This window comes from Pelecanus crispus, chromosome 1, assembly GCF_030463565.1.
Source record: "Pelecanus crispus isolate bPelCri1 chromosome 1, bPelCri1.pri, whole genome shotgun sequence".
Classification (NCBI taxonomy): domain Eukaryota; kingdom Metazoa; phylum Chordata; class Aves; order Pelecaniformes; family Pelecanidae; genus Pelecanus; species Pelecanus crispus.
In genome coordinates, this window is record NC_134643.1 from 53,014,479 (window position 1) to 53,038,055 (window position 23,577).

The 23,577-nt window shown below is 36.3% G+C and overlaps 1 protein-coding gene across 2 annotated transcripts in view; it reads right to left on the reverse strand.

The window, feature by feature from the left end:
• CDK17 (cyclin dependent kinase 17) overlaps window positions 1-23,577 on the reverse strand; it is a 93,957-nt gene that overhangs the window by 30,374 nt on the left and 40,006 nt on the right. The window contains exons 3-5 of one of the 2 annotated variants that reach the window (XM_075708024.1): window positions 20,177-20,215; window positions 10,238-10,402; window positions 3,648-3,781 (exon numbers count right to left, since the gene is read on the reverse strand). In XM_075708024.1, coding sequence (XP_075564139.1) covers window positions 3,648-3,781; window positions 10,238-10,402; window positions 20,177-20,215 — 338 coding nt within the window. The remainder of the gene's footprint in view (window positions 1-3,647; window positions 3,782-10,237; window positions 10,403-20,176; window positions 20,216-23,577) is intronic. The other variant, XM_075708033.1, reaches the window with a different exon arrangement.

The window sequence follows — 23,577 nt, forward strand, 5'->3', positions numbered from 1 at the left end:
GTGTTGACAAATTCAGAAGCAAATGTGTATCATCTCCCTGTCTGTAGCAGTCATGCTGGCCTAAATTTTGTCATTTGGGGGAGATGACAGACTGACAGCTAGTATCTCCATAGCTGCTACTGTGGATGCAAAGTTTTCACCCCAGCAGATTTTTCACTGCGGAGCAAGATTCCTTCTCATTGCAGAAACACCACTTCAAATCTAAAATGCTTCATATTTAGGTTACATTGCAGTATGGTGATTTCCTATCTAAACCAGGTCAACTTAAGGTTACGAAATTTCAGCTGTCTATTGCTATGGAGATTCTGCTACAACAAACAAATTTTCTAGTTGCATCTCCATTGTCTATTTTGCACTTTTCTATCTTCCAGGATAGCTCTATATGAAAATTTTAGAAAGATCAAGTTTTCTTTCCCAACAAAATCTTCCATATACTCTGGACAAGAGAATCTGTTCACTCTTCAACAATGTTACATTTTATTTGTAGCTCTGAATTATTTAATGATTACAGAGAAAGCAGCTTTATTTATGATTCACGGCAGTGGGGATTGACAGTAAGGATCAAAATGTGTATTCTAATGCACAAAACATCCCAGGAATACTAATACTCAGTATTGGTAATGAGCACTTTGATTACAGTATGCATGTTTTTAGCAAGCATTTTAAAAAAAAAATTGGCTGGGTTTTTTTGATGGGCTGCTAAATTTCAGAATTCTAGAGGAAGTTCAAGCTGAGCATGAAAAATTTCATTATACACACAAAGTTCTTCGAAGTAAAAAAGACTGTTCCAGGGTTTCAGCTTTACCTGATTAGTTACCTTCAAAACAAATCAGGACTTCTGTCAATTCAGTAGAGTGAAACAAACATATATAAGCAAGAAATTATGGACAAAAATATTACAGATGCAGTGAACATTGGCCAAACTAAACACAAAAAAGGATATAGTCATAGTGTGACAGGCAAATTCATCTTAATGCAGATGAACGAGGAATACTGGTTTATTGAGTTTATCCAACTTTGTATATTTAACCAAATACATTCTACAATGGATTTCAAGTGTGACTAATGACTTCATCAGACTACAGCAAAAACATGCTATCACACACATAGTAATTTACTCCAACCTGCAAGTACAGCATACTGCTGTAACTTATTCTAAATGACTATAAAGGGAATAGGGCCTCAGGCTACCCAGTGATGTCTAGAGATGACAGATCCCCACAAACCAGCAAAATAAGACTGAAATAACAGAAACTTACTTCACAACAAAGATTGTTTCTTTCTCTTTATATAATCAAATTACTGCTATTGAACCAGCCAGCTCCATGGCACAAATCACCCAAGGCATGCAGTCAAGATTTGGTACAAGAGGAAACCTTTATTTCGTTCCCTCAAAGGCCGAGGAAGCAAAAAAAATCCCATTCCACAAACACCAAAACCAGTAAACCCTGTTTTTCTATGGACGTATGTTTTGAGACTCAACTCGTGTGGGGATACTGTGGTGTTCGATAAAGGCTGCATCTTTCCTAGCAGTGGATGCATTAGCAATCTCTCCCGATGCAGAGCTTTTTTCACAGAAATTAATAGAAAATTACCATCTGAGATTTCTATCCATCTGTCAAAACTGACAGAAAATGACCCACGGGGAAAAATAGGAGGACAGAAAGACAGGCAGATGATGTAATCACTTAAGGCCTTTTCACTTAGGAAACGAGAAAGTCGATTGAAAAGATTATGATTAGAAAGGAATTTTACCAAAGCTACATAGATTGTTACAGTGTTTTTTCTCTGCAATGCACAAACAGGTAAAAACCCCACCTACTATGCTACAAAGCACTTTTAAGAAGTAAACTTAAGTCAACCCAAAATATCTATCAATGACACCATTCTTAAAATTCAGAAGTAAGACTATTTTAGGCATTAGCTTGAAACCTTATTGGAAAAGTCACCATATCAATACTGAAGTGATCTGGGGGAAATGTTACAATTCTCACAGAATATAAATGAATAGCTGCCAAAAAATTAGTACTCTCATTGACTGAGCTAGTCGATGAAGAAATAGTGTTAATTTCAACAATCAGAAACAAGCACTTGGAACTTGGAGAAAAATGAGAAAATTAGCACTGGATAAACAAAACTGAAGTAACAGCTTCCCAAAGCCTCTTAAAGAGTAATATTAGAACTGTTTCACAACTAAAGAGGCCAATGAAAAGATGCTTTGACACCTTCTGAAAAATTACACAGGAATTTCCTGAACTTTAATGACTATTCCTGCATCCTTCTGTAATTTCTTTTAGAGTTTCTTGAATCCTAATCGAAAAGAGAATCCTTTAATGGTTCTTAGCCCTCTCTTGAAGACTTGACACATTTCCTTTTCAGTTTGTTAATTTCGTTATGTATCATTAATTTCCTTATTTCTTTCCTGTTCTAAATGTTTATTTCAAAATGCAGAGGAAACAGACAATGAGCAAAAAGTAAATAACCCTCTTAAATAATTTCCCTGATTTTTAGTTTCTCCAACATACATTCTGATGTGCAAGTTTTCACACTAATTTTTTGGCTTTTTTTGTTTCCTTAGTTTAAGCATCCTGGATAAATCAATAGACCCACTTCAGTTCTCCCAAGTAAGTGGTCCAACTTTAACAGTCTTTAGATCAAACCTGAGATTAACATACAAATTTAGGAATTTGAAGACAAAACCCCCTAGGTGCCAGAAATGATATAAATAATTAATACAGCTAATTCACAAATTCTTGGAATCATACCAGCATTACATGCTTGCAGTCTTGGAATTCCAAGCATAACGGAACGCCTCACAAATAAAAAATTTTTGGCATGTACACCCTACTGTAACTTATCCAGATCCACTTCCTCAATCCTGTATTCAGTATCAGGCTTTGACTGAAGATTTAAAATCTTACAAACTACGCATATTGCTAAGTATGCTATAAAGCAGCAACTACAAAATTTTACATGCTTCTGTAACAAAGGTATCACTATAATTGTAACTTTTATACACTCAAGAAACAGGGAAGTGTTCTGCTTTTCTTCGCCAAGGGAAATGACAACAAAGCAAGCACAAGGGTGGCCAGTATTCATAATGAGACTCATAAATAAAGGAAATTATGTGCACAGTTATTCATAAGGTACTTTTCCTCCTTTTGTTTACCATCCTGTAAAGTTCCGTTCATTAAAAAACAGGAAGAGAGGGAAAGGCTGAAGCAGTTAGGACCATGGCTGCTGTAGCATTAGTTTTACAAAGATTAGAAAACAGTCTTAAGTAAAAAATGGCTAAACACTGTATCTTCTTGAATACACTCAGTGAATTGCACAGAATGTGATGGAAAGATATTCTAATGCTACATATTCGAATGCTACACTTAGCAAATTCTTCCCCAAAATCCAAGTTTCAAAACATATTTAATCTTCAAAATTTACAGCTCATTAGGAATGCAAGATAACCATCTTGATTTCTGTGTGACAAATGGCGACAGAAATTTAAGTAATATTAAAATAATGCTCTCTGCATGGAATGTATGTCAGAACGGCTACAGTTAATTGAGAAATCAACCAGTTGTAATGAACAATTAAAGCAACCCCCAACTCTCTTGTCAATTTAAACGATCGTTACATGAAAAGTAAATTACCTCCATTGAGATTCGTCTGTGTATCCGGTTTCTGAGACAAACACCTGTGGGAGACTGAACTTCATCAGATGATGTTCCAGAAGCTTGGTCACTTTCACCATCTGACCCCATTTTCAGATTTTCATGAACAATATCTTAAAAATAATCCAAAAAATTGAAAACAGTTAACCAGTATTCCATCAAACATCTCTCGTACAGATGGAAAACAACTGTATCATTAGTGTGCACTGGGTTTTATGGCAGAGTCAAAGACTCATCATTGTCATGGTAGTCTTGATATACTTTTTATGGCTCAGGAATCACAAAATGAACAGGATTACTTTACAGGACTTCTACACAACTTTAGCATTATTTTTCTTATTTGGTTTGCAGCAGGACTCAATCTTCCACAACAAAAGACAGACAGTCCAAGGCCAATTTTAATTCCTATAAGCCACCTTCCCCTCATGGCTTCAGTTCCCGAATTCCCTCACTATCTCTTTTTGCCCCTTCTTGGATATAAAACATTAGTGAGAACATTTAAGATTTTCAAATCAGACTACCTGATGTTAGCCACCTAAATGCATCTTCAGAAAGCTTAAAAAACCTGAAAGGTATAGGCATTATTTTCAGAAATGCCAAATATGGAAACTTCAGATATAAAAAACACTGGTGTGCATGTGTGGAGGAAGGGGACATATTCTGACCATCTAAACAGAGGCCTACAACATGCAAGTGGATTCAGCAGAAGACCTGGTATTTAGGAGCAATTAAGCTAAATTTGTAACCTTATGGAGCAATTTAGGTAACAGACTGCCTGAGTTATGCGATGCTGCAGGATCTTCATGTCAACTGAAACTGGTACTTTTAACACAATCCTGTAGATTCATCCACACAGCACAGTTTATGTATATTACGTATATACATATACGTTACTTCTAAGCACCACAGGATCTTCCAGGCTTCGGAAGACAAACACCGTAATGAATGAAGAGAAGATCAAGGTGGTGTCATTAATAGCATAAAGAGCCAAATGACTTGCAAAAGGTCACACAATGGGAAATTGGTCATACAAGCATTTCTCTATGAGTAATGCTCCATCATCACCTCTGAAATATTTGAACGCCAAATTACTATAGAGATTAAACACTTATACATATAAAGGAGGTGTTTCAAGAGACACCAATTTCCCTGCCCTCTCCTGATTCTCAGTATTAAGTATGACCTTGTACAGCGTAAAAGAGAACCCAAGGAACAAGTAAAAATCTCAGAACTCCACCCCTAAAAAATGCTAATGTTAGCAAAACTCACAGAACTCAATTCAGCCTTACCACCAACAGACTTGAAAATATTTAGCATTTGCACAACGTTAAAGCAATAAAAACCCAAAAGAGAATATACAAGTTTTATCACTATCAACAAGCAAGAAAGCCGGATTTTCTACAAAAAAGGCCTTTAGGCCAATATTTGGGTATCAACACATCTTCCAAAATGTTTGTCTAGTTTGCCTCAAAAGAATCATGCAGACTTCAAAGGATCAAATTCTTCCTTAGTACAAAGAATTTCCTTTTACAGAAAACAGAATGGATAGAACAAGATTAATTAAGGCAATGACAGCACATATTTTAATTCAAAATACTGTAATTAAACACAAAAACTAAGCATGCATATCATGCACAAAGCAAATTTTCCAGTAGCAATGCAGATCTAAACTGGATTTAGATTAAAACTCCACATTGCATCAGAATTTTCCCTGCAAGTCATGCTCAGATTTGGACTGCATGAGAAAAAAAATAAGCTGCACTCCTTGCAGAATGAGAAGCAACCTTCTGGTTTCAAACAAGGTAAATACTCATCAGTGCTTCTAAAGGCATGCTAGTTTCAATCAGAGGAAAAGATTTTCAGAAAGTGGTCCCTAAAGATCAGCCTTAACCTTAAGCTAAGCAGACAAAACGTCACTCCTTTTTGCCAAGTCTCTAAGAAATCTCTCTCACTCTCTGTAGTGACTCAATAGCTGTCTTTTTAAAAATCTCTAACAAACTGTAGAAAATTATTTTTAGTAATATAAAAGCATTATTGAAAACAATATTTAGAGCAAAGCTGTTATGCCAGCATTGTTCTATCTGGTAAACAGCACACTCACTCTATCAGTTCTTTAATAAAGATTCTCTTTTAAAACACTTTTCTGAGAGGTCATGTAATCCATTTTAGCAATTACAGCTCTCAAGATTCTGTTTGTAAAATTAAGTGCAACAGCTACTGACAGTTGTTGCCCAATCTATTTACCCTCATGTTAGTACAAGCCCATTGATTGGGCCTCAAAGTCTGTTTTCTTTAGAGAAGCTAGACAAGAGACAGTTATCTGGGCAACCTCGCAAAATAAGACTGACGAAATTAAAGAAGTATTGTATTCTAAGCCATGGAGCAATTACATAATTTCTTTTAAAAAAAGACTGACACTTATTAAAGTAATCATTTGATTGATACTGTCATACTTTGTATCTTAAAATATATAATTTTCAATTCACAAAAGCGTATGTATTATGAAGTGACTGAAAAAATGACACTTCAAAATGCAACACTCAGAACTACAAAGAGCATCCTAGTTGACAAAGATAATTCTTCTACTAAAAAGACCACCTATGCAGTAATACACAATTAAGGAATATTTCAAGACCTAGTAACACAAACCCATACATTTGGGGCAGATAATGGAGCTGCAAGGAGATTCTGCTCTTTATAAATCAGGAATGAGAAGACAAAGTGGGTCTGTACCACTCAAGTTTAAAAATGTAGTATTTCAGACTAAAGTAAGATGATGGTCAGTCTATTTTGAATACTGCTGTGATGTGATTAATTCTGGTAAGTCTGGATAAGCTACATACCCATAACCAAAAGTTTTTAAGCAGGATACTGGCTATAACATCCAAAAATCTATCATTAAGCACATGCCTGAATTTCTGATGGGCTAAATACCCAACAGCTCCTATCTATAAGGTATTGCAGATATTTTAATTATATTCTAAATAGGGACACTTTTAAGCTTTTAAAAAATATCTTGACTGCATTATCATCTAACATAAATGTGTCCTTTCATTTTATTCAATTAAAAAGGCATTAGTAGAGCCTTATGTTCATTATTTTAATAGTATAAACCCAGAAATAAGGCATTAACCTAGTCATTTTCATCATTTTACACAGGTGCATAATGATAATACTTGATTAAGCAATGATGAAAATCATGCAAATACTTCCTTAATTTCACTAAGCTTTTCTACAGGCAAGTTCACCTGCACCAAAGCCAGCTTGCATGGTCTTCAGAGGTTTTAATGGTTCAATAATTTATTGAACTGCTTTCACTGAATACCCAACCTGTTCTCTACACAGATGTTTATTTTAATGTACTCTACATATCTAATTATATATCCATATGGCCATGTAATGAAAAGCTGTAGATGACTACAATGTAACAGGAAAACTATGGAGGTACATTTGAAAAAAAAGGCTGTCCTCATTTCAGCTGTGGGGAATGCACCACAGAACAAATTCATACAGGGAACCTACAATGCAGCAAATGAGAACTCCTCCAAGTGAGCCAAAATCATATCCACTAATTAGTCAGCAGTGAGTCAGACTGCATGATCTTTCCATCTTATTTCAAGTTATTACAACAATGATCACGTGACTTGCATATTGGATTCCTTCCAAGGTGCATTTTTCCAAAGCTTACTTTTCCATGAAGCGGCTAAATTTTATGATTATTTTCACTAACAACAATTCAAACTGAGGAAGGCAACAGTGAGAAATTGCCTTTGCTCTTAACATTACCAATCTATGAAAGCTGTATGGAAACATCATTCCTTTCAGCACCAATATTTGTGACAAAGAAACGAAGCATCTCCATGACTCTATCAACACAACTGGCAAAAGCAGGGATCAAGTCTCCCCTGCCTGCTACTGCAGTTCACCAGGAGGGTTAGCCTCAGCTCCATGCTGGCTTTGCGTATTCCAAGCGCCTCTCCAGTGTTCCCAGTAACATAAAGATGGAACAAGGACAACTAAGTTGGCTCTGTATTAGGCCAGGCAAGGTCCAAAAAGGGTTTATTAGCTCTGGCTCCATCATGGACTGCAGTGGTTGAATGTGTCTGGAGGTGCAAGGCTTTAGAAGCTGCATAGCTATACATGAACTAAAAAAAGCTCAGCTAGACATTCATCCGCATCAGTGGCATAGCTGATTGACAGTTTGGCCTGAGAGTCATCTACATTATTTAAAATCATCATGATAACTGAATACTAAATTAAAAATGACTACAAAATTTTAAACACAGGTACTTTTTTTAGAGATCAGTTTAGAATTTTTGTCTTTACAAAACATTTTACAAAACCTAAAGCTAACAGAGATGTTTCGAAGTAGAAATAATTTTTAAAATATTTTGTGATTTTACACATTACCACAACAGCAGGAACCCATGTTCAGTACTCAGAAAACAAACAAAACTCCAAAACCTTCCTGGGCTTCTCAACCAATCTTTATATTGATAATCTCATTCAAAAGCAAGCAGTCTGAAGATGCACCTGTGGCAGGTCTTGTTTTAATCTGTTTTTTAACCAAATAACCATCCTTTAACTGCCCTTATTTTGTGATATTTCAAGGGTATCTCTCTGATAGCATTTTTCCACCACTGGAATAGGGGAAAAAGTAGAAAGAAAAGATGATGAATGAAGAAAGCAAAGGGAAAAAAAAAAAGTCTCATGTAGTGTGGAATATTTGACTGTTTCGTTTCCGATGTCATTATCCCAACGGAGAAAACCTCACTATCCTACTGAGTAATAACCATTCTCATATGGCAGGAAGAAAGGAGGAAAGACATGAAGAAGGAGCAGAAAGAGCATTAGTAATTATGCTTGTATATGCTTGTACTTGTGTTACCTACCACTAGATAACACGTACAAGTAGCTTAAATTTTCATCAAATGAGGAGTTTAAGAAAAAGGCATCATTAATGGCTTCACTGCATCCAAAACAAAAAGAGGTGTTTAACATATATGCGTGTACACTCAGTAAATCTATTCCATACTACTTCAAGGAAATTAAAAATTCTAGAGGAATCTGTAGCTATTTAAAACATGTTATTATAACACTTCCTAAGAGTAACAGATTAAAACCGTGAGTTCTATTTAAACACTTGATCTCCTATAAAACTTGATCACCTGAGAAAAATAAAACTAATGGCATTTTTCTGCAATACTTACATATTAGTGTCTTTCTTGCTTTGACAAAACTGGAAAATCATTTAAAAAAACCAAAAACTGATTATGAATTTTCCTTTTGCAAAGCTGATTTGAAGTTCATAGTGAAATTTTGAAGAGGACTAAGTTATTGGTAAATATACATTTAAAAATGCTATAGAATGTTTTTAAAGGCAGCACACAAGAACAAGAGTACAGAACTATACATCTCTGCTGTCCCTGTACACAGTTTATATACATCTGATTTGACAAATAATCCATAAAAGACTAAATATTCCTAACCAGAGATTTCTTTAAGTGCACAATTATTATTTTTTTTTTAAACTTTGTCTTCCTGGTAGATTCTTGGCAACTTAAGCAAAGCTTGGCTAGGCAAAAAAAAAAAAAAAAAAAGTGTATAGGACTTGAATGAAATCAGGAATTTATACAGTACTCAAAATGTGTACACTAAAACCTGTTTTCTTCTGTGATAACAGCTGCTAAAGTCCATTCAAGAGGACAGAATTCTTTTTTCAGTTTGAATGGTAGCACAAACAATAAAAAGGCAAGGTTTTGAACATGGTGAGTGATACTAGAGCAGAGGAGGATATAAGTGGTTTGACTACTATCTTGAAGACTCATAGCTTAATGCTGAAGGAGATCAGTTTATCACACACTTCTGAAGGAGGGCGGAAGATTGAAAAATTAATAAAATTCTAATTAAACTGTGACTTGCTCTCATTTTCTAGTATCAATTAATTAAGCATAATTTAAAATAACATAAAAGCAGGGTAAAACATTAATGATGACTGGAGGCCGCAACATGAGAAATTACTTGAAGGAGAAGAAAAAAATTTCATAAAACTTATTTGCCCCACAGAACCACAAATATAGCTCATGACCACAACAAAAAGATAGTTAGCTGAGTGGCCTTAATTTACCACTGAAAAAAGCAATTTTTTTTTTCTTATAACAACGAAAAGTCTAAGTAATACAGCAGTTCTTTTTAAATTCCACATATAGGATGATTATCCTCTATTTTTATCATGTTCAATTTATTGTAGTTCTCACCAATGTTTAACTGAGATGGACACATAGGTTTCCTGCAAAGTATTAAGAAAGAATATTTTGTAACTTTTGTAACTTTGCGACATGTCAAAAATTCATGGGTGACCTCTGTGTGTTGTTGTAATTGCTTTCTTCCTAAACATCGAGAGACGTTCAGTACCTTAAAACAAGTTTCCCTAACAACCCTAGAAAAAAGACTACTACATTCGCAGAGATTTATTAAAGCATTAGAATAACCGTATCTCTTGCTAAGAATCAATACAGACATTATTCTTCACAGAAAAATGAACTTAAACAAACAATGTAGTAAATTACCTAATCTGCTCCCATTTCTGGGCATTGCCATGAAAGAGCCGAGGCTGCCCCCTATGACGCTATGTGGTCTCCGTAAAGGGGGCTTCTTGAAAGATCCTGTGTATTGGTGGAGAAATGAGTGCATGCTGTGAGACGTTGGAGGCCTGCCATTCTTCACAATAGGCTCTACAATTCACAAGGATCAAAATATTCATTCCCACAAGCAAGTAGGAGTGTCAGGAACATGCCAGAAGGAAAAAAAAAAAAAAAAAAAAAAAAAAAAAGGAAAAAGAAAAAAAAACAGTTACTAGACAGGAAATCACCACTCTGGTAAGATTCTCTTTCATACTAACAGTAAGACCATCATACTACTGCCATTTCTTTATTAACAAATTAACACAAAACACGGCATTAAATGTTACCCAAATTTCATTTTATTAAATTCTGTCACTGCTGCTGGATCAGTAAAGGACCTGAATATACAGTCTAAAAATGTCAATAAAACCAGAAAGTAGCTTTTAATATTAGTATAATTTTTTTTGCTTCAGAATTAATGATCTGTCTTATTGCACACCTTTTCATCTCTACTGTAATTTAAACAGACCAGCTGTTAGATCAACTCACAATGAGCAAATTCCACAGCAAGCCTTTGAAAATATTCTCCCTCTCAAAATTCTTAAGGGTCACTAGTAGCGAGGCCTTGCTACTGGAAGTCTTTAGAAGGAAACATACCTGTGTATACCCACCAAAGCTGTCATTCCATAATTAAGGTTATTACCTTAAAGGATATCAGAATAATTAAGTATTCAATGACTTATTTTGGCTTTCTATTGGACTATGTCTCAAACTGCTCATTGTACTTGGACTCAAAACCAGGATTGCAATTTTTTTTTTTTACTTATTATTGAGAAGCACTTTCTAAAAAAGATGAAACATCAGAAATTTTAAAATCTGATATACAAACGTGCATAGAAATTAAGCATTCGTGTTCTCTCAGCAACGTGACTCTGCACACATGGACTAGCACTCAAGGATTGCCGTGGTGCCGGAAGCAGTCTAACTCTAAATACACAGAGGCTTTTTTACCCAAACAAGGAGAACAGAAGCCAGCCTGCATTGCTTGTCACCAAACTGGACTTATCAGACCCACTGCTGAAGTCACCCATATGAAATTAAAGAAGAAACACTGTCACTACAGAAAACATACCCAGAGGTGAGAGTCACCCAGCAGCTACATATAAGTACTGTCCCCATACTAGGAAAAAGACCAAAATATGTGCCCAAAGAACACTTTAGATTCAAGTAGTTTTATTTTTCCATCATTTGATTCTTATTACCATTACAGATATGTGGTGTTTGGTATTATTCGGAAGACAGAAAAGGCAGCAGCCATGCACTGAGCAACTGCAGCACGAGTGCTGCTGGATGGAGCGTGGCACCTCCCAAGGCGTTTCTGGAGCCACTGCTCGGAGCTTTACTCACACCTACTGGGACAGGGAACAGTCTGGGATGCTTCTTCATCACCCTGACTTATATTCCCCACATGCAAGGACCCCAAAATCTTGTTTTCCCTTCCAAAATAAAGTAATAAGAACAATATAACTAGGAGGACTTACTTTATGGAAAGCAGAATTTCAGTGGTGAAGGAAAATAAGAGCAACAAATACCTAATATCCTAAGGAAAACAGGATCCTGAAGGGAACCCCCTCCCTCCCCACATGTACAAAACCCTTTTGGATATATTATTATGATTGGTCTGAAGCCGAGAGACAGAAGTACACAGACAGAACTGCCCACGAACAGGCCAGTGATTTTAAAAAATAACAGTGCAAGGGATATTTACATATAAACATGAATAATACAGTAAAACAAAAAAAAAATCATTTTAACTCAGCTGCTGCAGGAAAACAATAAAAGCCAAAAAAAAAAGCTTCAGGCAAAAAACAGAATGTGAAAGGACACACCAGCACTGGAACAAACCTGCCTGCATCTTTCGATTAGCATCCTTCATAAACACAGCTTCAAAGTGGGTGAACAGGAGGAAAAAGACACCATATGTCCACGTATATTTTCATGAAGTACGATCAGTGTCTTCACCTTCAAAACTCTGCACATCTCTGTCCCAAATCCTTATTTCTGTTTCCAATACATTGCATCATCCCTTTTAATTTAAGAGTGGTTATGAGCTTCCTTGTTGTGTGCCTTCAACAGCAGTTTTATCCTAGGGCAGCAGGCAGCAAATTCCTCATCAATCTTTGAATAGATTCTATTATTACTCCCACGTGACAGGAAACACAGGTTCACATACAGCACAACTACTGCTTTTACTTTTTATACATTAAAATTTGCCTTCTGCTTTCCAACTTTCTTACTGATCTTTGGTCTGAATTTGATCTAGTTTCTAGACTAAAAACCTCACACTGAGTTTACACACAGTGTTGAACAAATGAATGCTAACGCTGAAAATCCAAACATCTGATGAGTACATAGTTTGTTCTGTTGAGACAGTCATCACCAGTTACAACTATGATGCTTGGTGGGATTTAGTGGCTAGTTTGCACGATTTTAAAGTTACTACTATAAGCAATAAATAATATATATTAAGCATGTAATTCTACTTTGTTTTCATTGTGTCTAAAACTAAATTTTTATTAAAAACGAGAGCCAAATCAAAGAGATTTTTTTCAGGGAAACTCTGGGAAATAAAACTCTCTGCTCTTTGACCAAGCCCTGCTACACCAAGCAAAGCAAAAGTCCCTCAGGTTTTTGTTTTGTTTTAAAGCCCTAATAATAAACCTAGGAAGAAAGTTCTCAGGTATGGGGTTTTTTGTTAATAAGGAAACGTACTGCTAAAAACCACTCTACTGCCACTAGTGTCAACAGCCTTACGCTTTGGAGGGTAACTTAAACCTTGAGCAAAGTGCTGAGACAGACTGATGCCTGGTAACTGAAAATGCATCTGCCATGGCAAGATTGTTGTCTCACACACAAAAATGCAAATTCTGCATCAAAGTAAACATTACTTTTCTCATCCTAATGAGAAACTGAAGATGCCAGGATACATCTCAAGAAAGGAAAGGGGCAGGGCGACATGGATGGAAGCAAAACTCTGCTTGTAAGTGCGACAGCACATCGCCTCAGCCACGCCGGCCACCCGTATCCAGCTCTATACATTCACAGTCACTGAGGACTCCAGCATCATTAACCACACTGGAGTGTATGCACACGTGGGCTATAGCTGCATTCACAGAGCACAGAGTTGACAATTTCTCTTGTATGTTATGGCTTTTGTCTACTCGTGCTAAAATTAATCTATCTCCATGAACTGTGTAGTGCATAAAAAAGGCGAGAGTTTACAAATACACTGAATGACTAAGGAGAGACTGAGTTTTATGTTCATTGCTAACAGGACAGTGTGAATAGAGATGATTATTTAAAGAAATTTGTTTTCGTCATGGCACGGGTAGATTTGCACGTATTTTACAGTTTAAAACAAGATTCCTAAAATATCTTAACATAGAAAAAGTTCAACTCAATTATAAGGATAAACACAGATAAAATTAATAAGCAAACAGCAAATGTATGTAAAAATGAAGGACAAATGGTTAATATAATAAGATCCAATTATACAGAAATAACTTCTGCCATCATAGGCAACTATTACCTTCCTCCACTGTTGTAAGTACTGTTCTAAATTATGGAGCCCATTACAAAATTTAGCAACAATAATTTAGGTCATGTAGTAGGACAGGCATAACTACCGACAATGAAACGAAGGTTACAGAAACTCTCAGATTACTAGTATACTTGTGACTAAGAGAAGTATTAACAGTATTTGATTACAAGTGCTTTTTAAAATCGTAGTACACATGAGTTTACAAAAAGGGAGGATCATAAGGCATTCTCTTTTTACAATGCTATAACATGCAGACTTATGGTCTGGAAAAGTATTTTTGTATATACAGGTAAGTTTGCATTGCTGTATGCAAGAAACTTTTAAAGAAACGTTCACATGAATTCTGCATTGTGTGCTGCCTTCTCCCTGCAGCCGTGACAATAAGAGCAAAGAGCTGGAACAAATATTGAAAACGATCGAGCAAACTCTTGCTGGAAATTAATTTACAAGACTGTTTATTTTTATTTTTGTGCATTTATGAGATACAAGAAAGTGCTTTTGAAAAAAGTATTTAACTCCCTCTGTCCGAAGACTCCTAAGTAGTTCTTTGAAAGTTACAATTTCATTTCATTCACGTAAAGAATTCATTTTTGGCAGGATTATTAATATGTTGAATCACTACATTTAAAGGGTAACACTGCAGTTTTTAAGTTATCAATTTAGTGCAACTGCCTGGTCTTGAATAAGATGAGTCGAAACTGTAATAGTTAAATGCATTTACTACATACATCTATAAACAGCTGCTTATAATTTTATCTCTGTGATGACAGGTTTGGTTTGTCTTTAAAAAAATGTTTCCCTATATAAAACTCACTAACATTCCTTATGTTAGCATCACTGTACTTGGTAAATATAACTCAGTAACCACACAAAGCCTTAGCTGACATGAGGGAGGTGTTTTCGGTAGCAAAGTAGGTATCTTCATGGTGTCCTGGCTTAATATCCAGCCACAGCCAAAACGAATGATAGAAATTAAGAGGAGAGTAGAAAAACACCAGGAAACCACTATGCCACTATGCAAGTGTATGGATCTACTGCATGTTGACTATCGTGCGCAGTTCTGATCTTCCTCTCTCAAACAGATTAAAACTGCAGAAGGTATGATAACAACCCACAGACTCGTAGGAGGGCTGAAGAGGGCACCTAGGAATCAGCTGCATCCACCAGCTCCTCCAGCACGAGTGAGGGTCGCTGAAAAAGCCAGCCATGGCAGGCTGCGTACGGCTCACGGAAGCAGTTCTTCACACTGCACAGTCTGTGGAAGCTCCTCACCACGGGATGTTAGGACGGTACCAGAAGCTTACAGGACTCAAGGGGAGACTGAACAAGATACCTGCTCGGGGTTACCACCTGCACAGAGACTTGCCTAGTTCAGGAAGTCTCTGAACTAGAAACCGGTAGAGTACTCTGGGGAAATGCTGTTATATTTTGCGCTCTAATCTTAGACTTGCCCTTAATTGTCATCCTCAGAGACTGGAGGCCAGCCAGAGAGATCTCCAGCCATCCTTACTGTGGAAGAAATTCTGCAGCACCTGGGCAGTTCGCTCGTGTTGGCTCCTGCCGGCACAACCATTCCAGCGAGGGCCTTATTAATCATTTATCTCTAGCTCTCTTTCCTCACTCTGCTCTATAATCTGTAATTCCAAACCGATAAAATTTCTAAATATGGAAAGTGAGCTGAAAGAGAGACTTCTCAGTGGTTCTTTTTTAATTGTATTTGGCCAGTTGTTGTTACATTATCTTCTTATTTCGGCTACAAAACACTGCATCTTTCACTCATCTTTCAAGGAATGTCAGCTCAGTTCTTAAATTTCTTATGAAACCTACTAAGCTATCATGCAAATCTGGTCTTTAAATGTGAAAAAAGTTAACGGAAACGTTCTGAATGAGACCATTCAGAAATATTATACTGGCATACAGGATGAACATATGGTTTTCTTTTCAATGCCCCTGAACACTTCTTGAAATATGAATGTGTCCTGTTTTTTTTTAAATTTTTTTATATATATATATATATATGTGCACACACACTTTTTTTTTAATGCCACATCCATGTTATCTTGCCAAGTGTGATCTTCAGCAAGGATTAAAATCAGGCAATGCATGGTGACTGCATTGTTGTATTACTTTATTGTAAAGTTTGGCAAATGCTGAGCTGCTGGTTTATTTCATTTGGATAATTTTCTTCTATTTCTTGCATCCTATCATTCAAACTTCCATTATTACTGGCATAATGCAAAATAACTACAGCAGCATCATTCAAAGAAAATACAGTTTAAAATACAACCAGCCTGGCTTACTAATGCTGTAAGAGTTGCTAGACCATGTTGCCGATCTGTTTTAGAATACACACATATGAAAATACAGTACCCAGTAAGGTACCACTGCTTTGCTAAGTTTCAAATAATGCCAACACCAATGCTAACAAACATACAATAACAGAAAGTAACTCAAATGAGCTGCTGAAATTTTTAAATTGCGAAGTGACAGAAATTTATGCTTGAACATAAGTGGAACACATTTTTTTATTACATAATTATGAGAATTGCCAGTCAACTAGAACAATATTGTATATAACCAAGAAGCTTGTCCGAGGAATTAATTAAAACCAACTATTTTATGAAGTTATAAAGATGTCTCCTCTTCTTCCTTTAACTGCAATTTAAATTAACCACAAACCCCAACCTGAAATTACTCCCAAGTTAAGCAATTTTTCAGTAAATCCCCAATGTTTCTTTTCTTTGTCCATCTATCTTAACAAAGAGCCACACTACCACTTCCTTTCCTATGCTGGATTTACTTAACTGGATTTACTTAATCTGAGTTCCAGAGAGACTGCAGAATTGCCTTGCATTTCTATGCAAGGCCTCAGCAACTGACATACTGTCACACATCAGTCAGCTGGTGGATTAAAGAAAGAAAGTGTTTTCATCAGGAATGTAAATGCATTTTAAAACACATTTTATGAATATCTAATACCACATATTCAACTACCTCTTTTTCTTTTTTTATGTCCCATGAGTATGTCTATTATGTGACAAAAAGACCAAGCTGGCTTTCAGATTTCACTGCCTAAATTTTGGAATGATACTGGCTTCAGCTAGGTTTAATAAAGAATCAGAATCACCTGTCATACATGGTGACATTTTTCCCTTAAATCAAGTATCTCTGATAGAGCTGCATAAGTCTGCAAGAAAATGAATTATTCGGTAACCACTATCCATTCTGGACATGGAAACCATACAAATATGTAACTATATATTTTAATTTCATACAAATGAAGTACACCAGAGAAATTTTTTTCTAATCAAAATAAGACAGATATTGGAGACCTAGCATTTACGATCTCTGATTTGGATATATAATGGGGATTGAATCCAGGCATGCTCCATATTCTAAGTAAGGATGAACTTTTGTGTGACAGCAAGCCTGCCACACTTCAGGTGCTACCAAAAAGGTGGCTCAAGGTCCTCCCCCAGCAAAAAAGAAGGATAATTTTGATTTGGGTTTTTGAACTAGGTCACAGGGCATGTAGAGTGTGGGTGCTGACAGAAGGGTGGAGGCAGAACCTCACTCACCACTTTTAGCTGCAGCTTGACTTTGGACTGGCTCAACTACAACAAAATCTCACTAAACATCCTGAGAATCAGCTACTGGTTTTTATAGGACACGACTCTAGGCAGTTTCTTTTCCACCCACCTTGACCTCACCCTTGCTCCAGAAAACTTCCATGGTTGTTTTGATTTTTTTTTTCTTCTCCATTGCGATAGAGAATGGAGAAGTGTCAGAACTCTACATATGTGAAACTATTCATTCTCCAAACAGCCCTGCATTCATGAAGCTTGTGATCTATCACAATAACCTTTTACAATTATTTATATCGACTGTCTCAAATGCTACTGTCATGTAGCTTAATCATATTTTGGCATCATCTACTACACATTCATTTAATCTGAATGTATGCTCTATTAATGATTACTCAATTTCTACATGCATATTGGCAAGACAGACTGATTTTTTTTTTTTTTTTTTGGACTTGCAATACAAAATATTTTGAGCAAACTGCTTTCCTGAAGAAGCTGTTGTCAAGAAGCCCTTTATTTCTTCAGAAATCCTAGAACACAAGCAGTGAATTTCTGACATCTTAGAGCGGGTATGCTGCACTGTACAATATTTAATTACACTGCTGTAAGGCTGTCAGACCCACTCAGTAAAATTAGCTGATTGCAGGTGATGGCTCACATAGAAGAAATATTTAAATAACCCGAAGCAGCTACACGCTTGCTATATCTGTACTCTCAGGGAACTACATGAGGAGCACTGTATAAAATACTGTGCATTTATACATTGCTTTATGGGGTTGTTTCCTTGGACTCCTTTATGTGATACCCAGGAAAACATTAAGTCACTCTAAAAATAAAGTAACCACTCAAAACCACTTAAAACTGTATTTATTCATTAAATAAGATGATGAAACCTTCAAACTATTGACTATTACAATATTAAAAACTTAGCAGAACCTCAAGAGATTCCTCCCATTGCTCAAAATTAATCCATTTGAGTACAGCAGTCATGTCCAGAGCAAATGTTCTTCACTTGGAAGACACAAGGCAAAAAATATTTCTATCATGTTTGAAGAAATGTGCCAACAGAACCCCAAAGAAACTTAGCTGCTTGCAGAAATTAAGTACCTCAGTGATTAAAATGGCACTGTAATGTCCTGTAAACTTTTTTTTTTTTTTAATTTGGGATGGAAAGGACATGAATTTTTCCAAGGAGTGTGTTTAAACTACAAAACCAAGAGATAATACACAAGGAAAAAAATGAGATCAAGACATCTAAAAATACTACAAAAAGCCTTTCAAAGTTGACTTCACATACAGTAAGTTTTTGCCTTCAGTCTCGGTACTGAGACAAAGACAACCACAATCAAATGAAAAATATTCAAAGCCAAAAATCTGCCCTTGAGATTTATATATTTCATACTGTTTAAAAGATAATTTTCAAGACAGTACTTTCGGTCATCAGAATGCGTATCAGAACATAAACATGGTAGGTCCCATACCTCCTATCAGATATGCATGACACCCCACAAGTTACTAATCTTCCTTTTAAAAAAGCGTAACTCCAGAAGGCATTGCACTACACCAAATCCTTTAGAACACTGTTTCAGGTACAATTTATATCAATGTGAGTCAGCATGGTAGCCAAGATACAAGTATTCCTAGCCTCCACATCCTTGCCTCCCCACACACAACTACCCTCTAGCTCCCAATGCAAACATCTACGAGGCCACACTGCCAACCAAACCAGGAAACAGAGGGTCTGGCTCCTTTTTGCCCCACTTTCAAAAGTAACAGTGTTAGCTAGTTATGTCTGTTTTACTTTTCTGTACTTAACAAGTCCATCTGAATGCCTTTTGAGAACAAATCTCTACATACCCATCAGTGAGCCTACGCTAGCAGAAATTCGGTGTATTTAGAGAGTCCACTTCCGCATCTAAGCACCATATTCTCCTGCCAAATCTGTGTTCTACTTGTGAAGGAAAACACTTATGAGTGGACAACCTCCCCCACCAAAACTACAGGTCTCTGCAGCATGCTTTCAGGCACTGAATTTTCATGCTCATTTCACTTTATAAGCACTTCCACACATGAATAGAGCCTCCACATTTTGTGGGAAGAAGCAAATTAAAACAGAAGGGAAAAAAGAACACTATGTTGTGCAGAGCACGTGGGATGGAGAAACCATACTGAACAATAATAACAAAAATTGATGTATGCCACAGCACAGAAGGGTACATACAGACTATAATAAAGACATCGTCAGCACGGTGTAAGGGATAGTACAAGATTCAGTATTTAGATGTGACAACTGCCAGTTACTTGCAGTAGTTTGTAGCTCTACAATGAGCTCTATCACTTCTGGGGATTTCTTCCCCCCACCCCCCGATATTTTTATATTGATACTTTCCTCCAGTATCAACAGAGAAATTGTATTGATTTATTGCCACTAAGCATTTCTGTGCTCATATTTTCAATTCAAGAATATTGTCTTGAAAATATGTTGCAACATACTGTTTTCCTTCCATACTCAAGGAATCACACATAGCAGATGGAATGGGAGTTTCTCAGCTGTACTGAAGATGGTATGAAACGATTACAACTACGAAGACATTTGGATGTTCTGAGACAGTATCGCAATGTGTCAATTTTTATAAACATTCATTCCTCTTATCAGAGTAGTAACTAGTCATTAAGGCCTTAAACCTAAAAAACACTTACGCACTTTACTGTAGCTGATCCTTCCATTATTACTCACACCTGTAAAATTACAAAAAAGTTATGCAAGTGTTTGTGAGACTGGATCCTATGATCACATCACTAAGCTAAAACAGACCAAATTCACGAAGCCATTTCTATCAGAACCCCACTTGTTTTGGTTTAGTATGTATGTGTGTGTATACTTCTATATAAAAATAAAACCTGGCAATATAGAATGGCTTTCCAAGTTACTTATATATTAATGCAAGAGCTGTAGATGTATTTTTGAACATATCTTGTAATTATTCTTAAAAGCATGCTTGGAGCTTGTGATAATGTATTTTATAATATTAGACAATACGGCCACATTTTTTGCTTTCATTAGAGAGCTTATTCATATGTATTTAAAGTATTTGCATAAATTTTACACTTAATTGGGCTTTAAATATGCATGATTTCGATGTTACTTCTAGCCAAATTTCATTAGTGTGTCATTGGCAAGGAAAAATTTCAGGAGCAAATTTAGTTGTCAACTGCTACAAATTACCATTTAGTATTTTTAATATTAATCTGAACACGTATATAAAGGTAGAACTTAGAATTAAAAAAGCAAGCCGGCACATTGTTAGTGTGCTTGAATCAAGACAGAATGAAAAATAAACAACAAATCCAACTAACTGGTTTTATATGTTGAAACAGAGACCATGAAAAGCTTCTATACTTAGATAAAAGAATAGCCCGAAGTATACTTCATACAGTCCACAGTTCATAAGGCTTCAGATGTGTATTAGGCATTTCACTGGTCCCTCTATTTTTATGGTTTAGGCATCTGATTTTACGATGCTTCCTCATCCAGAAGCCAATTATGATAAACATAATTTGTAAGGCAGATTTAATTATATATAGGTTTCTGGTCACTAAATAATTTGATGGTGTTCCAAAAAAACCCCAAACCAAAAGCTGTTGGTTATTCTACATTCAGTGCAATAGCTCTGTGCTACTGCATCAAACAATATGGGTTGATCACTGCTAATCTCATTTTGCTGCTGATGGATGAGTGCTGCATGCTGAGATTGTACTGACATCACGCAATGAAGGAGGCTGTGTATGAAATGAGATTGCATACAAAAGGTTAGCTGATTCAGTGGTATCAATGCACTGTGAAGAAATTAAAAGTTACGTACCTATTTTTATGTCTGTGAACTGCAAACGGGACAACTTGTTCTGCATTAGGAGTACTGTTCTTTAAAAGTAAATCTTTTAAAACAACCCACTCAAAGCTGGAGCTAATGACAAAGTGGGTCTCTGGATTGGAGCAGCAGTTATTTGAAATCAGAGGCAATTGTTCTGGGAGAGGAAACATTTGCCAGGGGGCTGAACAAGACAGGTTATTGCAAAAGGGTGGCCATGAGGAAAGGTCCCTGATGCTATGCGCATGTGATCTACAACTGGAATCGCAGTGCTTAACTGGAACTTTATTATAAAGATTTTACAGGACATGTACGTGAAGATCAGACAGAGATGTGTGGATCCTAGGTCCTGTGGTTTTCTATGGACGTAGCCCCTACAACCTCTGAGGCCCAGTAACACAGCTGTTTTCCAGGAAGGAAAAAAGCTACCATGTATAAAATTATATCCTTCAGTGAACATGGCCATCAGAATGGAATGACAGCAGACAAGACGGGTGATTTGCTAGGAAGAAAAAAATAAAAACAAAACAAAATTGGACAACAACAATGGAAGAAAATTCTGCTGTAAAGGCCTTCAGTGTTCAGGGTCTATCCTTGCCTTCTGGCATGAGAAGAACTGTTGCAGTGCCCTTCAACTCTCATTTCTCAAGTTCATGATGTAATAACGTCTGAAAATAAACCACATATGAAGAATCACTTCCTGAAGACTGTTTGTACCCCTGACTTGGATTCTTTGTAGATCAAGATATTGGCTTGCCTTTGATTTACTAAATTGTGCTTTTTAAGTTCCTTTAAGAACAGATCCAAAGCCTGCCAACTGGGCACGTTCGTGTTTCTCTGTTCTACAGGGTAAAGGAGCTGTTTTTTCTTCTTAAAAGCAAAACTAGGGAGATGGTTACTCCTGCCTTCCGAGATCAGCACCATCGCAGTAAAAGATGTACTTTCAAGATCTTAATGCAGCTATCATTTGATAAACTATTCTTCAAGAGACTAAATCCTCTCATGCGTCCCAGATGGACATTTACAGTTAGTACAGGCTTCTTAGCACTCTGATTTTATAAGATGCCAAGGCAAACCTTTCTTGTTTAAGCACTCCTCTGTAAGTAATTTTCCAAAAGAATGTCCACTGAAGGATTTTTTCCAGGCTATGTTCTCTATGAAACTTGTCTTTCACCAAAAGAGAGAACTCATTTCCTTACTGTTTTTTCCCAGCAATTGTTGTTGCCCAAACCCTGATTCCTACAGTCTGTCTGAAAACTACTCCTTCCAAAACATCTTGATCTGTGGGAAAGTTAGAGCTTCCTTTAGAAGAGCAGGACTAGCTGGTGTAGCAAGCATTTTTCCAACCCTACTTTCTAAGAAAAGTAGGGTTGGAAAGGAAAAACAAAGGAAAACAAAAATCCACAAAGTAGTATCCTGTTCATCTCTGCAAGACCAAAGATAGGACAGATACTAGTATCTGCATTCTAGAAGTATCAGAAAAAGGAAGCAAATGTCAGTAAAGCTTTTGTAAGTGACACAAAATGATGAGTTAAACATTATACATAGCAACAATACGATTTATATTTATTATTCTTCCTCTTTGAAGAGGATCAACAACACTTCAGTGTATCCAAAGATACTCCACTAAGGCATTAACAACATTTTGCAGTTATAGGCATAACATGTATTGTATCACACAATATTAGCATATAAGCTTCCTTTTGGCCAACGAAATAATATGGAAAGCAAAACAAAAGGATCACTAAAAGCTAAATAATGAATCTGTAATTAGAATAATTTTCTGGAATTATATTTTTATCACTTTAAATATCTACTAAGAAGTTAAGTTTGTCAAAGTTTGGCGACAAGCATGCAGAAGACATCTAAGTATTGCTGGTTGAGGTAATTCTCAGATATATATTATAAACTGCAAATAGATTCATATATGGTTTAAGATGGAGTAAGCTCACACTTCTGTAAAGAAGTTATTGTGTCCTCTGTCCCTTGAGCTGGCACCCAGCACACAGACCAGTTTTAAGTAAAATCTTTTTATCCTTCCTGGATCCAGTTTTCAATTGAATCAGTTCAGCAACCTGGTCACTACATTCACTGATGCTGGTGACAATTTTTCATGCTTGTTTCCCGGCATGAAAGTAATATTCTTAGCACTTATTTGCATAATGAAATGAATGTCAGAAGTATATACAGGTCTGAACAAAATATGCATCAGTAACAAATGCTAACACAAGT